Source organism: Cetorhinus maximus, chromosome 20, assembly GCF_964194155.1.
Source record: "Cetorhinus maximus chromosome 20, sCetMax3.hap1.1, whole genome shotgun sequence".
NCBI classification, from domain to species: domain Eukaryota; kingdom Metazoa; phylum Chordata; class Chondrichthyes; order Lamniformes; family Cetorhinidae; genus Cetorhinus; species Cetorhinus maximus.
In genome coordinates this window covers 1,619,639-1,637,563 of record NC_135898.1, presented here as the reverse complement: position 1 = coordinate 1,637,563, position 17,925 = coordinate 1,619,639, and the positions used below count along the sequence as shown (strand labels likewise).

General features: G+C 51.2%; 1 protein-coding gene across 3 annotated transcripts; it reads left to right on the top strand.

Annotated features, from left to right (window-relative positions):
- Positions 1–359: 359 nt before the first annotated feature.
- On the top strand, positions 360–12,534 carry LOC144694778 (uncharacterized). 3 transcript variants are annotated; one of them, XM_078565362.1, is made up of 6 exons: positions 360–1,074; positions 5,494–5,652; positions 6,197–6,422; positions 8,497–8,612; positions 10,077–10,192; positions 12,216–12,534. In XM_078565362.1, the coding sequence occupies exons 1-6, from the start codon at positions 541–543 to the stop codon at positions 12,301–12,303; spliced, it is 1,239 nt and encodes a 412-aa protein (XP_078421488.1). In that variant the 5' UTR covers positions 360–540; the 3' UTR covers positions 12,304–12,534. The 3 variants fall into 3 exon arrangements, with proteins under 3 accessions (XP_078421488.1, XP_078421489.1, XP_078421487.1); XM_078565361.1 differs by having other exon boundaries at positions 362–1,074; positions 5,491–5,652; XM_078565363.1 differs by lacking the exon at positions 5,494–5,652 and having other exon boundaries at positions 361–1,074.
- Positions 12,535–17,925: the final 5,391 nt, after the last annotated feature.

The window sequence follows — 17,925 nt, the reverse complement described above, 5'->3', positions numbered from 1 at the left end:
AACTGTGCCCTCTGTCACTGGCTACTCGCCTCATCCCCTCATGTCTCTGCTTTATGTCCTCACCTCGTTCAGTTTCTCCCATCCCTGACCACCAAATTCCCCCCCACCCCAACCCCCGCCTGTCCCCATGTCTCTCTATCTCTCTATCGCTCTCTCTCTCTCTCTCTCACACACACTATCTCTCCTTCCTCCCCTCATCACACTGTCAGCTCCCAAAGTAAAAAAGTCAACAGTTTCCCCTCAATCATTTCATCTTGTTTCTTTTGAAGATTGGTCCTGTAAGCGGCAGAGAGTCTGAGCATGTGTTTGTTGAGTGGGAGGAGGCTTGTGTAAGATGTTGTGGGTGTGAGGTTAGATGATCCCATTTGCCGGGTTTGAGGAATTGTTTCTCTTCCTGCCCCGAGGGATTCACATTCTCCGAGTTCCAGCAGCTCTGGGACTGAACATTTAACTCGAGCTGTTTTACTCGCTGGTTCTCTGCCTGTCTAGAGTTGAAGCTCCCTCCCTGGAGACACCAGCAGTGCCTCAGCCTTAACCAAAATGGATTCCCGGAGCAGATCAGCGGATAGTCTGCGGTCAGGGTCGGGCGGTGAGACTTTGGCTGTCAGCGGGTCCGAGTTGGAAGATCCCGCAGAGCAAGTCTCAAGCACTGAGGCCTGCTGCCCTTTGACCTCAGGCTCCGAGCGAGACATGCCCGCATTCTCCCGTACTGTCAGCCTGTGGAAAATCCCGCAGGTTTCCACGGCAACCCCTCTGGAACGGCATCGGTCGGAGCTGGAGGTGGGCCGAGGCTTGGAGGAGGGCGTCCTGAACGCCTCCTTCCCTCCACTGGACCCAGTACACCAGAAGCTGGAGAGGGTCCTCCAGAGGACGTTGTCACGGAAACTAAGAGAAGCAAGTGGACCCTGGGAGGCGTTGTCTGGTGGACCAGACCACCGGCAATCACTCTTGTCACTGAAGCCCCTGGTCCAGTCACAGCCCATGCCTGCCAGGTGTGGTAAGGGGGCAATGCCAGGGTCTCTGTGTACCCTTCAGAGGATCACAGCCACCAACAGCATGAATGACCACCTACAGGTAAGCACCCAGGGTGACTGTCTTTAAAATGGAGGCATTGTTGGACCAGCAGGGAGTGTAAGTCAGTGGACACAGAGGGCGTTGGGTGCAAACTCGGAGCAGACAGCAGAGTTTGAGGATGAATTGAAATGTACAGAGGGTGGAAGATGTGTGAATCTGAGCTGGAGAGTGTTGGAATAGTTGAGTCTGGAGCTAACGAAAGTGTGGCGGAGCATCCCTGATCTGGTGAGTTTCAGGGAAGATTCTTCACAGTACAGAAAGGAACGGAGCTGAATGGTCTGAGGGAGAGACTGTGCCAATGACTGTCTGCTTTTAGTAAGTGGTTTTTAAAGCCAGTCACTGTGCAATGAGTTTGTTAAAGAAGCTGAGTGGAGTTTGCTGTTTAAACCGATGGGAGGAAATTGTGTTGTTGGCAGATTAGAGTGAGCCAGAATGTCCAGTGCTGGGTGGGTGAGAGGAGGAATCTCTCCCACTCCTTGGCTGAGAGCCACGGTTTGTAAAACTAGTTCCAATCGCCCCTCCTTTGAAATTCTTTAAGATCAGAGCCAGGGCAGTGATAAGCTTTGTTGAATTAATGAATGATTAGAAAGATAGAACTTACATTTCTGTCACACCTCTCATTGCTCCAAAACATCCCAAAGCACTCCAGCACTTAAGTACTTTTGACTCATCATTGTTTGCAATGTAGGAAATGCAGCAGCCATTTTTTGCATGGCAAGATCCCACAAACAGCAGTGCGGTAACGATGAGAAAATCTGTTTTTGTGATGATGATTGAGCGATAAATATTGGCTCCAGAATAACTCCCTTGCTCTTCAAAATTATGCCGGGAGGAGGGCAGAGGATATCAGACCAGTCCTCCAGCTCCTCCTCTCCCTCACCACCCACATCAGTGTCGGAGAGTTACTCTCTGCTCCAGCCTATTCCTCTATCACTCTGTTCCCCAGACCTGCTGCTGGCTGGTCATCTCAATAGCCCATGTCCCCGCAGTCCGGAGCGGTTCACGTTCCAGAGACCTGACAGGAGACATCTCAGGAATTAGTCTCTTGTGTATCAGAGTAGCTCCCCACAGCATGTTGCATGAACCCTTCCTAATGACAATCTATTCACCGTCTGAGCACAGTTTCAACTGTGTGTGCAGGAGACAGTGTCTGTGTAGATCAGTATGAGAGTGTGTGTGTCTGTGTGTGTGCAGGAGACAGTGTCTGTGTAGGTCAGTGTGAGAGTTTGTGTGTCTGTGTATGTGCAGGAGACAGTGTCTGTGTAGATCAGTGTGAGAGTGTGTGTGTCTGTGTGTGTGCGGGAGACAGTGTCTGTGTAGATCAGTGTGAGAGTGTGTGTGTCTGTGTGTGCAGGAGACAGTGTCTGTGTAGATCAGTGTGAGAGTGTGTGTCTGTGTGTGTGCAGGAGACAGTGTCTGTGTAGATCAGTGTGAGAGTGTGTGTGTCTGTGTGTGTGCAGGAGACAGTGTCTGTGTAGATCAGTGTGAGAGTGTGTGTGTCTGTGTGTGTGTAGGAGACAGTGTCTGTGTAGATCAGTGTGAGAGTGTGTGTGTCTGTGTGTGCGGGAGACAGTGTCTGTGTAGATCAGTGTGAGAGTGTGTGTGTCTGTGTGTGTGCAGGAGACAGTGTCTGTGTAGATCAGTGTGAGAGTGTGTGTGTCTGTGTGTGTGCAGGAGACAGTGTCTGTGTAGATCAGTGTGAGAGTGTGTGTGTCTGTGTGTGTGTAGGAGACAGTGTCTGTGTAGATCAGTGTGAGAGTGTGTGTGTCTGTGTGTGCGGGAGACAGTGTCTGTGTAGATCAGTGTGAGAGTGTGTGTGTCTGTGTGTGCAGGAGACAGTGTCTGTGTAGGTCAGTGTGAGAGTGTGTGTCTGTGTGTGCAGGAGACAGTGTCTGTGTAGGTCAGTGTGAGAGTGTGTGTCTGTGTGTGCAGGAGACAGTGTCTGTGTAGATCAGTGTGAGAGTGTGTGTGTCTGTGTGTGTGCAGGAGACAGTGTCTGTGTAGATCAGTGTGAGAGTGTGTGTGTCTGTGTGTGTGCAGGAGACAGTGTCTGTGTAGATCAGTGTGAGAGTGTGTGTGTCTGTGTGTGTGCAGGAGACAGTGTCTGTGTAGGTCAGTGTGAGAGTTTGTGTGCCTGTGTGTGTGCGGGAGACAGTGTCTGTGTAGATCAGTGTGAGTGTGTGTGTGTCTGTGTGTGTGCGGGAGACAGTGTCTGTGTAGATCAGTGTGAGAGTGTGTGTGTCTGTGTGTGTGCGGGAGACAGTGTCTGTGTAGATCAGTGTGAGAGTGTGTGTGTCTGTGTGTGTGCGGGAGACAGTGTCTGTGTAGGTCAGTGTGAGAGTGTGTGTGTCTGTGTGTGTGCAGGAGACAGTGTCTGTGTAGGTCAGTGTGAGAGTGTGTGTGTCTGTGTGTGTGCGGGAGACAGTGTCTGTGTAGATCAGTGTGAGAGTGTGTGTGTCTGTGTGTGTGCAGGAGACAGTGTCTGTGTAGGTCAGTGTGAGAGTGTGTGTGTCTGTGTGTGTGCGGGAGACAGTGTCTGTGTAGGTCAGTGTGAGAGTGTGTGTGTGTGTGTGTGTGCAGGAGACAGTGTCTGTGTAGATCAGTGTGAGAGTGTGTGTGTCTGTGTGTGTGTAGGAGACAGTGTCTGTGTAGATCAGTGTGAGAGTGTGTGTGTCTGTGTGTGTGCGGGAGACAGTGTCTGTGTAGATCAGTGTGAGAGTGTGTGTGTCTGTGTGTGTGCGGGAGACAGTGTCTGTGTAGATCAGTGTGAGAGTGTGTGTGTCTGTGTGTGTGCAGGAGACAGTGTCTGTGTAGATCAGTGTGAGAGTTTGTGTGTGTCTGTGTGTGTGTAGGAGACAGTGTCTGTGTAGATCAGTGTGAGAGTGTGTGTGTCTGTGTGTGTGCAGGAGACAGTGTCTGTGTAGGTCAGTGTGAGAGTGTGTGTGCCTGTGTGTGTGCGGGAGACAGTGTCTGTGTAGATCAGTGTGAGTGTGTGTGTCTGTGTGTGTGCGGGAGACAGTGTCTGTGTAGATCAGTGTGAGAGTGTGTGTGTCTGTGTGTGTGCGGGAGACAGTGTCTGTGTAGATCAGTGTGAGAGTGTGTGTGTCTGTGTGTGTGTAGGAGACAGTGTCTGTGTAGATCAGTGTGAGAGTGTGTGTGTCTGTGTGTGTGCGGGAGACAGTGTCTGTGTAGATCAGTGTGAGAGTGTGTGTGCCTGTGTGTGTGCGGGAGACAGTGTCTGTGTAGATCAGTGTGAGTGTGTGTGTGTCTGTGTGTGTGCGGGAGACAGTGTCTGTGTAGATCAGTGTGAGAGTGTGTGTGTCTGTGTGTGTGCGGGAGACAGTGTCTGTGTAGATCAGTGTGAGAGTGTGTGTGTCTGTGTGTGTGCGGGAGACAGTGTCTGTGTAGGTCAGTGTGAGAGTGTGTGTGTCTGTGTGTGTGTAGGAGACAGTGTCTGTGTAGATCAGTGTGAGAGTGTGTGTATGTGTAATTTTTTCATTCCTATTTGGGATGTGACATTGCTAGCAAGGGTGACATTTATTTTTCCTTGATACCTAGTTGCCTTGAGAAGGCGACGTGAGCTGTCTTTTTCTCAGTGGCTTTCTCAGCCATTTCAGAGTCTTGTTAAGAGTGGCACTGGAGTCACATGTGGGTGAGACCAGCTGAGTGTCCATTGACTAGTACAGTAACTGAGCGCCTAGTTAATATTCAGATGGCGGGCAGGAACTGGGGGAGTCACTTGGGCTTCTAGATAGAATGATAGAATTAGATTGAAACGGTAATTGTTGGGTGAGGAGGTACATGTGTGTCTCTGCAAATAAATGCTTTAAGTGTGTAAAGATTGTGCTCCAGTTCGATTCCTTCACTACTTGACTTTCCTCGGTAGCTCAGTAAACATGGCAGGTTTCTCTCCCCATAGGACATTCATGAACCAGACGGGTTTTGAAAACAATCTGATTGTTTCACGGTCACTATTACTGAGACTAGTTTTTAATTCCAGATTTATTTCAGTAAGGGATTTCTGAGATTTGAACAGCTATCTCTGAATCATCTGTGCTTGTGTCACTGGATTCCTGGCAGTCATATAGCTGTTCTTATTATCATAGCTTTATTGTGTCTCACCGTAAATGGCAACTCGCAACACCTCAGAGTGAATCCTCCACTCCCTCGAACTTCGTCCTATGGAACGGTGCCAATGTTTGGTTTCTGTTGGCAGCTATGAGCTGAATGAGATGTGTTGTTGTCTGGGTGTGAAACTACCTGTGGGTTTGAAGGTACAGGTTTTTCTGAGAATGTAAGTTGAGTCATTTAACACCACTCCCTGGCTGGAGAGCTGGAACCGAGATCAACCCAGTGCCCCCTTGTCTCCCTGTCTCCCAGTCGGAATTGTGACTTTCTGCATCTTGTCTGTCTCAGGAGAAATGGGAAGTACCTGGCGCCAGGGCTCCAGGCTGGAGGTACCTGGAGCAGGTGTGTCGCTTGTTGGACAGGATCACTGACCTTCAGGAAAGGAACTCAGTGCTGAAACAAGACAAACTGCAGATGGAAGAGAAACTGAGACAAAAAGAAAAGCAACAGGTATCATTAAAGACGGCTCCTTGGCATTGCCCACCCACAGGGCTGCTGGCATCATCCTCCCCACTGACCTTCCATGGGGGGTGAGGGGGATCCTTGGCATTGCCCACCCGGAGGGCCACTGGCACCCTTCCCATTCCACATCCATAACAACCCCCACCTCTTCACCTCCAGGCACCACTGACGCCCTTCTCCCTCCTCTAGGGGGCCACCATCACTGCCCCCTGGGGGTCACTGACTCTCTTCTCCCACCCTGGGGCTTATTGCAAGTGGACCTTGCTCTCTAATCTCAGCTAGTGGTTGAGTTATGCTGAACCCTCTCGGGCTGCTGTCACCCCCCCAGGACTCACACGAGCTCGATAGTCAACAGAGAGTCCGGGATATTCACACGAGCTGGTTCCGACACTGATCTGCCGGGCGCTGGTTTATCACTTCAGACAAGTGTAAAATGGGTCTGTTTAACAGGTTTCATTCCGAGGTTAAGTAAGTGTGTTTCTGCTTGATATAGTCCGTGTGGAAGTAGCCATGATACCTTTCTGTCATACAGGAGCTTCAGCAACACTATTGTTCCTGTGGTTCAGCAGCTTTGTACCTGGGAGCGACAGGAGAACCCCATCGGCGCGGGCACAAGGATTCTCCACGTCTCACTCACAATCCCACAGCCCCTTCCCCACATCAGCCCCAACACTCCCTGGAACATTCTGGGCACCATTGCCACATCTCCTTACAAAAGAGATGGGCATCCGACTCCGGCAACTTGTGTCAGGCGAATGGTGAGATTGTGTGAATGTTAATAAATTCTCTGCATGATCGTTTTATAACGTGGAATTATCTGGAAATTAGCATTTAAGGTCAATAGATTTGGTCAAGCGAATATTGGGGGAGACATTTGACCACGGGAGGGGAGGGCAGATGGCAAGGATTAGGGGGGGATGGGTGAGTGACAGACCAAGGAATCGGGGTTCGGGGACAGTTGTCATGGCAGAACACAGGGGTCAGTGGGGGCGGGCAGTAATTGGTCGGAGCTGATAGGAATGGAGGGGTTTGAGGAGCTGGGAGTTGAGGGGTGGTATTGGGGGTGATGGGAACATCAGGGTTTAAGTTACAAACTTTCCAGGAGGTTCCAAGGCACCAACAGTGGCCCAATGGGAAGTGCTCTCACCCAACTCATAGTCAGGAGGTTAGGAGATTATTACGAGGTCTTCCCCAGGGACTCAGCCACAAAATCACTCCCAATGCAGGACTGAAGGAGCACTGCCCTGTCAGAGGATCATTACTGAGGGAGAGCTGCACTGTCGGAGGGTCAGTACTGAGGGAGTGCTGCACTGTCAGAGGGTCAGTACTGAGGGAGTGCTGCACTGTCAGAGGGTCAGTACTGAGGGAGTGCTGCACTGTCAGAGGGTCAGTACTGAGGGAGTGCTGCACTGTCAGAGGGTCAGTACTGAGGGAGTGCTGCACTGTCAGAGGGTCAGTACTGAGGGAGTGCTGCACTGTCGGAGGGTCAGTACTGAGGGAGTGCTGCACTGTCGGAGGGTCAGTACTGAGGGAGTGCTGCACTGTCAGAGGGTCAGTACTGAGGGAGTGCTGCACTGTCGGAGGGTCAGTACTGAGGGAGTGCTGCACTGTCGGAGGGTCAGTACTGAGGGAGTGCTGCACTGTCGGAGGGTCAGTACTGAGGGAGTGCTGCACTGTCGGAGGGTCAGTACTGAGGGAGTGCTGCACTGTCAGAGGGTCAGTACTGAGGGAGTGCTGCACTGTCAGAGGGTCAGTACTGAGGGAGTGCTGCACTGTCAGAGGGTCAGTACTGAGGGAGTGCTGCACTGTCAGAGGGTCAGTACTGAGGGAGTGCTGCACTGTTGGAGGGTCAGTACTGAGGGAGTGCTGCAGTGTTGGGGGGTCAGTACTGAGGGAGTGCTGCACTGTCAGAGGGTCAATACTCTGGGAGTGCTGCACTGTCAGAGAGTCACTACTCAGGGACTGCTGCACTGTCAGAGGGTCAGTACTGAGGGAGTGCTGCACTGTCAGAGGGTCAGTACTGAGGGAGTGCTGCACTGTCAGAGGGTCAGTACTGAGGGAGTGCTGCACTGTCACAGGGTCAGTACTGAGGGAGCGCTGCACTGTCAGTGGGTCAGTACTGAGGGAGAGCTGCACTGTCAGAGGGTCAGTACTGAGGGAGTGCTGCACTGTTGGAGGGTCAGTGTTGAGGGAGCGCTGCACTGTTAGAGGGTCAGTACTGAGGGAGTGCTGCACTGTCAGTGGGTCAGTACTGAGGGAGTGCTGCACTGTCAGAGGGTCAGTACTGAGGGAGTGCTGCACTGTCAGAGGGTCAGTACTGAGGGAGTGCTGCACTGTTAGAGGGTCAGTACTGAGGGAGTGCTGCACTGTCAGAGGGTCAGTACTGAGGGAGTGCTGCACTGTCAGAGGGTCAGTACTGAGGGAGTGCTGCACTGTCAGAGGGTCAGTACTGAGGGAGTGCTGCACTGTCAGAGGGTCAGTACTGAGGGAGTGCTGCACTGTCAGAGGGTCAGTACTGAGGGAGTGCTGCACTGTCAGAGGGTCAGTACTGAGGGAGTGCTGCACTGTCAGAGGGTCAGTACTGAGGGAGTGCTGCACTGTTGGTGGTGGTGTCTTTCTGAGACGAGTCTGCCCTCTGAAATGCGTGAGGCATACTGAATTCGGGGGAAAACTTTGGAGACGTGTTGTGAATGACATTCACTTGACAACTTGTCAAGAAGAGGGTGAGAGTTAGATTCTGCACAGGAGCAAGACTGAGAGACTCTAAGAGCTGGGCTTTTATCTCTGACCACTCCCTGATCTCCTGCTTTTCTCATTATTCTCCTTTCACAGGGGGCAGCATGTTCCACCTCGATGAAGCTGATTCCTGTCAATATGGGAGTAAGGATCATCTATCCTGCAGGGTTCATAGAGAAACCTTTCAGCCTAATACTGCTCACGTTACCAAGGTGAAGTGTTGCTGCTGCCATGTACAGAGTTATTGCACACACTGTGACCATTCAGCCCATCATGTCTGTGCTGACGCTCACTCCACCTGCTGAGGTCTACTCTCACCCCCTTTGCCTGTGCATCTTTTACAAACTCTTTTCCCAGATCCCGACCCCCGTTTTATCTGATGTCCCAGTCTCTGCCCCAATAGCCACATGTGGTGATAGCTTTTCTGTCTGAATATTCCTTTTGATCTCCTCTTTCATTCTTCCGATCTTTATCCTTAGTCAATGTCTCGTTGGTGTGAGTGTTTTTTTTCCATTTGTCCCTTTTCACAAACTCTCCAAATGTTGAAACATTCTATTAAATCTCCCACTTCACTTTCTGTCTTTCACATTGTCGGTGTCTCTGTCTATCTTTACCCTCCCATCTCCATGAGGGAGGTAGATGAGGCCCAGAGGGCAGAGAGTAGGGAGGGAGGAGTTGCTTTTGTTTGTAGTTTCACTGCCTCTTTTCCCCTCCGGTAACAGGGTGCATGGAACCGGGACCTGAACAAAGACTCGCGCAGATACAGCATCATCTACTTCTTTACAATTTCAGTCCCTGTGTACGAAAGCCAGAATTCTATTTGCTTTTCCTAACTCCCACAGCTAAAGATTCCCCGTGTTTCTGTTCGTCGTTCTCTTCCTTTGCTGTTACAATCTCAACATTTGGAGTGCATCCCATTGAGTTTCCGTTTCCAAGACGCACGGCTTCACATCCCCCTGCACTAAACTCTATCTGCCCCCTGCTTCACATCCCCCTGTACTAAACTCTATCTGCCCCCTGCTTCACATCCCCCTGTACTAAACTCTATCTGCCCCCTGCTTCACATCCCCCTGTACTAAACTCTATCTGCCCCCTGCTTCACATCCCCCTGTACTAAACTCTATCTGCCCCCTGCTTCACATCCCCCTGTACTAAACTCTATCTGCCCCCTGCTTCACATCCCCCTGTACTAAACTCTATCTGCCCCCTGCTTCACATCCCCCTGTACTAAACTCTATCTGCCCCCTGTCTGCCCAGTCCATCCGGTTTGCCATCTACCACAAGCCTCAATATTATTCCTGTACTTCCATCCACATCATCTCTACAGAGGGAAACTGACAAAGGTCCAAACACAGATTCTGGGCCTTGCCTTTATTCATATCCCACCAGTCTTAAAAATATCCCTTCCCCCCTCAAAGACTTTGACTTCTGGGCCCCATCTATCCCTCCAACAAATAGCAGACGCATTCATTTTCATTATAAATCTCTGATCTGGCAGCTGATCAAATGCTGCTCGTAGACACATGGACATAAAACTCACGGCTCTCCCGACTGGGGTGTTTTTTGCAATCGTCACTGATTGAGCCCATCTCTCCCAACCCTTCATCCTGAAGTGCCAACTTGAAGCCACTCACCTGCATTGAACTGAAGTCCAAATGTCTCCTTCCTTTTTCCAGGCCCATCAGCCTCACTGGGGTAGAGTGAGGGACGTGCTGCATCGCTTGAAGGGCAAGTCCAGGAGGAGAGGCAGTTTTGTGAGCCAGTTTAAAGGCTCCAGTCATCAGAACCACCGGTAAACTATGAAAGGAAAACCTGATGCAGACAGACTGGGAGAATGCAAATACTCAACAGGCTGTCAGGCTGAAGCTGGGAAGTCAGCGGGTGGGGGTGGGGGGGTGGGTGGGGCGGGGTGCAGTTGGAGATGGGAGATGGGGATTAGGGGGTGGGTGGGGGGTGGGAGGTGGGGATTGGGGGGGTGGGTGGGGGGTGGGAGGTAGGGGGGATTAGGGGGGTGGGTGAGGGTTGGAGGAGGGGGATTGGGGGGTGGGTGGGGGTCGGAGGAGGGGGATTGGGGGTGGTTGGGGGTCAGAGGAGGGGGATTGGGGGGTTGGGGGGGTTGGAGGAGGGGGATTCGGGGTTGGGTGGGGGTCGGGGGGAATTGGGGGTTGGGTGGGGGTCGGAGGAGGGGGATTGGGGGGGGTGGGTGGGGGTCAGAGGAGGGGGATTGGGGGGGGTGGGTGGGGGTCAGAGGAGGGGGATTGGGGGGGGTGGGTGGGGGTCAGAGGAGGGGGATTGGGGGGGGTGGGTGGGGGTCAGAGGAGGGGGATTGGGGGGGTGGGTGGGGGTCGGATGGGTGGGGGTCGGGTGGGTGAGGGTCGGGTGGGTGGGGGTCGGGTGATGGGTGGGGGTCGGGTGATGGGTGGGGGTCGGGTGGGTGGGGGTCGGGTGATGGGTGGGGGTCGGGTGGGTGGGGGTCGGGTGGGTGAGGGTCGGGTGGGTGGGGGTCGGGTGATGGGTGGGGGTCGGGTGGGTGAGGGTCGGGTGGGTGGGGGTCGGGTGGGTGGGGGTCGGGTGGGTGGGGGTCGGGTGATGGGTGGGGGTCGGGTGATGGGTGGGGGTCGGGTGATGGGTGGGGGTCGGGTGATGGGTGGGGGTCGGGTGATGGGTGGGGGTCGGGTGGGTGGGGGTCGGGTGGGTGAGGGTCGGGTGGGTGGGGGTCGGGTGATGGGTGGGGGTCGGGTGGGTGGGGGTCGGGTGGGTGGGGGTCGGGTGGGTGGGGGTCGGGTGGGTGGGGGTCGGGTGGGTGAGGGTCGGGTGGGTGGGGGTCGGGTGGGTGGGGGTCGGGTGGGTGGGGGTCGGGTGGGTGGGGGTCGGGTGATGGGTGGGGGTCGGGTGGGTGGGGGTCGGGTGGGTGAGGGTCGGGTGGGTGGGGGTCGGGTGGGTGGGGGTCGCTTTGGGAGCTTCCACAACATCAAAGAAGAGTTTGAAGGTTGAGTTTTGTCTTTTTGGAAGTGAGGGAAGCTGAATGAAGAGAATTGTTTGTGTTGATGAAGCTTCAGGATAACAGTGTCGGAGAGAGAGCAGAGAAGGATATTAAAAGGTTTGGGCGAGAGATGCCACATCTCAGCAGAGAATAAACAGGAAGACGCAGCTTCCTATTGTCCTGTTTTGGGGGAACCTGGTCCACACTGAGGAAGCCTTTTCTACTGACTGGCAGTGAAGGTGCATCTAGCGCAGAGTGTGTGAACCCTCCAGTTATCACCATCAGCAGCAGAGGGTGTGGAACTCCATCTTTGTGACTTACTAATAAGCTCCAGCACCTTCTCACGAGGAGACACACTGCCAGAGATTCCCCTGATTTATACATAGAAGGAGGGAAGACTTGCTTTCGTGTCGTTGGCTGAGGGATAAATACACTTGGGAGAGAGAGCTCCCCTGCTCCTCTTCAAGCGGTGCCGGGGTGCGGGGGGAGGGAGCTTTTAGCTTGGGTGACCCTGTGTTTGTGAGAATGTGACACATGTTAGAAAGGACCAGCCATCCCATTGAAGCTCCTCTCTCAACCCCAAAACCCTTTCTCTGCTCAGGCTGCTGCTTTGCCTCAGCACCCATGGGGGAGAAGGCCACAGGCTTTGGCCTAGACGGAAAGGCTTTCAGTGGTGAACACTAATCCCCATTCCCGGGAGGGAATGCTGGACGGAGCAGGCCTGAGCAAAACACCCTGGATTTTCACTGGGAAGTAAATTGTGGCTCTGTGATGTGGCAGAGAGATTCTAATTTTAAGGGACTTGCTGATAGGGGCCTGTTCTTTATTTCAGCTTTATCGGAGCCTCAGAAATGGAGGTGATGCCTCAGTCACACGGCTGCTCAATCCAAGGAGTGAGACCTCAAAGGGATTTGGAATGAAGGCTACGCCCACTGGGCAAAGGAGGAAATCATCCGCAGGGAATTCCATGGATACACTTGGTGTATAAACTGTGATTGTAGCCTGGTGGAGCAAGGCGGGTGGAGGGACACAGTCTGAGCCTGCAGTTCCAGGAAAGATATGGAGATGGTCCATTCACATTGCTCCATTAACTGGTCTGCCTTCTGTATTCAATTCAATTAAACAATAAACCTGTTGGCTCTACAAGATAACTGGAAAATGCATCGAGACATTGATAAGCTGCTCAGATCCACTCAGGAGCAAGGGGATTCCCATGTTGCCTCCTCCTCACTCACCTCCTGACTCTCCCTCTTCACTCTTACCTCTATTCGATGACTCCTCTGCTGTCTCTTTGGCTGAGGAAAGTCACAGTCTGTTCAGCCTCTCCTGATTGGTGATCACCTCTTGGCTCTGATATCATTCTTGTGAATCTCTCTCTCTCTATGCTTCTTATAACTGTTCACAGCACTCCAAGTGTGCTGTAACTTTTGTCTATGACATATTTTGGCAATCCCCACCTATCACTGGCCCTCTATCCAGCTCTACCTGTCCAACCCCCCCCCCTTAAAGCAGCTTATATTTCACCTCTTTTCTATCTTTCCTTAGTTCTGGTGAAGAGTCATCCAGATTGGAAACCTTAACTGTGTTCCTCTCCGCAGAGTTCTTCTCCTTCTTCTTCTTCTTCTCAATATAAGTTTAACTTGAACCATCCTTTCTGGGACTTGAAGCAACAGCTTTGATAATCCTCCCCGACTACACCATTGCTGAGAGTTTGGGAGGTGGTTGCAGGAGTTTTTACTGAAACTCACTCCTGTCATTTCATATCAATCATTTGCTCCTGTCCACTTCCTTTCCCCATTCTCCACATCAAACCTGAACAAATTACATTTAGATAGGGCCATTAGCCTTGTAAATAACATCCCCCCACCACCCCCTGCCAGGGCTTCACAGGATTGTAATCAAATAGAATCTGACACCAAACCACATCGTGGGGTATTAGGACCGAAAGCTTGAGCCGAGAGATCGGTTTTAAGGAATGTCTTAAAGGATTAGAGAGAGGTTCAGGGAGGGTATTCCAGAACTTCAGGCCCCAGCAGCTGAAGACATGGCAACCAATGATGGAGTGATTCAAATCGGTGGATAGGCAACAGGAGCACATAATCTCCGAGATCTGGAGAACTGGAAGAGGTTACAGAAAGAAAGGCTTATGTATCTCCTTCCCCAACTTCAGGACATCCTGAAGGGCTTTATAGCCAATGAAGCTCTTGTAAAGTGTGGTCGTTGTAATGTCGAAGCCATAGAGTAACTGAAAAACAAGGCGGAGATATTCAAATTGAAGTACTGGGAATCAGTGTAGGTCAGCAATGGGGCTGCTGAGTGAACAGGACTCGCTACGAGTTCAGACACTGGCAGCAGATTTTTAGATGAGTTCAACTTTACGGAGGGTAGAATGTGGGAGAGCAGCCAAGAGTGCTTTGGAATCGTGAAGTGCAGGTAACAAATGTGACTGGTTTTCGTCAGAAGATGAGCTAAGGCAGGCAATGTTTCTGAGGTGGGAATAGGTGATCTCAGTGAGGGTGTGAACATGTGGTCAGAAGATCATGCGGGGGTCAAATATGACTCGAAGGCTGTGAGCAGCCTGATTCAGCACCTGAGAACCTGCCAGAGTCAGGAGCTTGGGAAGAGTTTGGAGAAGGGGCTGAAGAAATGGCTTCAGACTTCCCAAGATTTAATTGGCGGAAATTGCTGTTCATCTGGCACTGGATTGTGGATATAAAAGCAAAAAAACTGCGGATGCTGGAAATCCAAAACAAAAACAGAAACAGAAATACCTGGAAAAACTCAGCAGGTCTGGCAGCATCGGCGGAGAAGAACACAGTTGACGTTTCGAATCCTCATGAGGACTGTGCTCTCCTCCGCCGATGCTGCCAGACCTGCTGAGTTTTTCCAGGTATTTCTGTTTCTGTTTTTGTTTTGGATTTCCAGCATCCGCAGTATTTCTGTTTCTGGATTGTGGATAAGCAGACCGATCAGTTAGCAACAGCAGAGGGGCGTTGAGGTAGAGCTGGGTGTTGTCAGCACCCATGAAAACACTGACCCTTTGGAAGATGTTGTCAAGGGGCAGCATGTGGATGAGAAATAGGAAAGGGAGCCAACGATTGACCCTAGGGGCACACCAGAGGTTACAGTGCAGGAGCAGGAAGAGAAGCCAAGGCAATAGATTCTCTGTCCATGTTGAGCTGGGTAAGAATGGAACCAGGTCAGTGCAGTCACAGCTGGGCGACAGTGGAGAGGCATTGGAGGAGGATTGTGTGGTCAAACAGGTCAAAGGCTGCAGACAGGTCAAGGAGGACATAGAGGGATGGTCACATGGTCACCGTCATATAGGTTCTGGTAAAGTGAAACAGCACAGGAGGCCCTTCAGCCCATTGTGCCTGTGCCTGCTCCTTTTAAAACTGGCCTCCCTAACCCTCATCCCATTCAATAAAGGAACTCACTCACTCACTCACACACCATCCTGCGGTGAGGTTGTGTTGCCGGCTGTTGACTCCGACAAGAATATCACTGCCTGGCGATGGCCATTTACATGACCAGGGTGACCCAACTCATGACTGTGAACTCTGCTACCATGAAGGCTGAGCCACTTGCTGGGACTATGGGCCAGCGATCTGAGTTTCAGTTCTTGGGTTATGTTCAGTTAGCAGAGCGCTGAGTTAAGGAGGGGAATCCTGAGAATTGTTCACCCTCCTGTTCACTGTCTAACTCCTGAGGGAGAAGTGCCTCTGTGAACAGAAGCAACCTGGCCTGGCTAGCCTGCAAAGCCCCCTGTTAACATTCACTTGGTTAATTCGGAAGTTGCTGGAGCGTTAACTCTGACAGGGTGAATTAGGTGTGAAAGGGGCATTGACCAATGAAGTGAGTGGACGAGGTTATGGCGGACAGAATGCAGTCTGAGGTCATCCACGTTGAACTTCATGGGAGGTTGTATTATGAAATGGTGAGAAGTGAGGAACTCTGAATGAGTGGGGAGATTTAAAAAGTCCAAGTGCAGAAATCTTGAAAAGCTGGTGAAAAGGTACAAAGGTGACGAGAAAAGGCAAATGCAATGTGTGCCTTCATGCTGAGGGGGGCTGGAACATAAAGGAGGAGAAGGAGATTCTTCAGTGATACAGAGCCTTGGGTCAGACCACAACTTGGGCCATATGTTCAGTTCTGGACACTGTGCCTCAGAAGCACATATTGCCTTGAAAGAGATGCTGTGCAGCTTGGCCAGAATGATACCTGGGCGAAGAGGAATAAGTTGGGAAGACAGGTTGCAAAGACTAGGCCTATGTTCCCTTGGATATAGAAGATTGAGCTGATGGTTCAACTCTATAAGGTAGAGGCTAACTCTGGGCTTGGGGGGGGTGGGGGTCAGAATATTAAGGTAGATGCTAACTCTGGTTGGGGGGGGCAGAATATTCTCGGTCTTGTTGAGCAAACAGAATATTCACAGTCTGCTGAGGTAAGGAACCCATGAAGTTTATTGAAACACTATGTCTACATCATTCCATGAAGTCCACAAGACAGCGAGATCATGAGACATTGCGACACCTCCAGTGATGATGTACACTGTCTTTCATAACATATCAGCTCAGATTAATTCCTTATCTTACAGCGGTTGTCCAGAAGATGGGGAAAAATGTTCAGATTCGAGCCAGGCCATTCAGAGGTCATGTCAGAATGCCCTTCTTCACACAAACAGGAGTTGTAGGCGATTTTACCTTTTTCTTAAATTCGGAGATCAAGAAGTACAATTGACACAATGCTTTTCACATCAGATCCAGAACCTTTGTTGAGAATTTTAAGTGAAACGGTTCCAATTTAATCAGACAATCTGACATGATCGAGCTCTACCTGTCCCCACCCACCCCACCCCCCTCTACCAGCTTATATTTCATCTCATTTCTATATGTCTTAGTTCTGATGAAGGGTCATACAGACTCAAAATGTTAACTGTGTTCCTCTCCTCAGATGCTGTCAGACCTGCTGAGTTTTTCCATCTATTTTTGTTTTTGTTCTAGAATTCCAGCATCCACAGTATTTTGATTTTATGATGACAGGTCATTTTGGAGTGATGTTTGACTGAGATCTTCCTGTTTGGTTCACTGGGACTCTTCCCATTGATATGTTGCTTCTCTCGTCTTTCTTCAGTGCTCCTGTGTGGATCATTTCAGGGATTCGTACACAGAAGACAGTTTGTGAAAGTGTTCATCCACAATCCTTTTCTGGATGCAGATTGGTTGGGAGCACGATTGGCTGTGGTTGGTCAGTGTTTTCCCAAGTTGTCTTCCAGTGGCTTAGCCATATAAGGATTTCTTCCCATCCGCTTCCCATTGAAACTTAATTACCTGGAAAAACTCAGCAGGTCTGGTAGCATCGGCGGAGAAGAAAAGAGTTGACGTTTCGAGTCCACATGACCCTTCAACAGAACTGAGTATAGTTAGGAGAGGGGTGAAATATAAGCTGGTTTAATGTGAGGCGGGGCGGGGGGAGAGAAGTTGAGGGTGGGGTGGTTGTAGGGACAAGCAAGCAGTGATAGGAGCAGATAATCAAAAGATGTCACAGACAAAAGGATCAAAGAGGTGTTGAAGGTGGTGATATTATCTAAGAAAAGTGCTAATTAAGAATGGATGGCAGGACACTCAAGGTACAGCTCTAGTGGGGGTGGGGTGGAAAGACTGACAAGGTATTAGTTGTAGATTTAAAAATAATGGAAATAGGTGGGAAAAGAAAAATCTATATAAATTATTGAAAAAAACAAAAGGGAGGGGGAAGAAACGGGGTGGGGATGGGGGGAGGGAGTTCATGATCTAAAATTGTTGAACTCAATATTCAGTCCGGAAGGCTGTAAAGTGCCTAGTCGGAAGATGAGGTGCTGTTCCTCCAGTTTGCGTTGGGCTTCACTGGAACAATGCAGCAAGCCAAGGACAGACATGTGGGCAAGAGAACAGGGTGGAGTGTTAAAATGGCAAGCGACAGGGAGGTTTGAGTCTTTCTTGCGGACAGACCACAGGTGTTCTGCAAAGCGGTCGCCCAGTTTGCGTTTGGTCTCTCCAATGTAGAGGAAACCGCACTGGGAGCAACGAATGCAGTAGACTAAGTTAGGGGAAAGGCAAGTGAAATGCTGCTTCACTTGAAAGGAGTGTTTGGGCCCTTGGACGGTGAGGAGAGAGGAAGTGAAGGGGCAGGTGTTGCATCTTCTGCGTGGGCATGGGGAGGTGCCATAGGTGGGGGTTGAGGAGTAGGGGGTGATGGAGGAGTGGACCAGGGTGTCCCGGAGGGAACGATCCCTACGGAATGCCGCCAGGGGGGTGAAGGGAAGATGTGTTTGGTGGTGGCATCATGCTGGAGTTGGCGGAAATGGCGGAGGATGATCCTTTGAATGCGGAGGCTGGTGGGGTGATAAGTGAGGACAAGGGGGACCCTATCATGTTTCTGGGAGGGAGGAGAAGGCGTGAGGGCGGATGCGGGGGAGATGGGCCGGACACGGTTGAGGGCCCTGTCAACGACCGTGGGTGGAAAACCTCGGTTAAAGAAGAAGGAGGACATGTCAGAGGAGC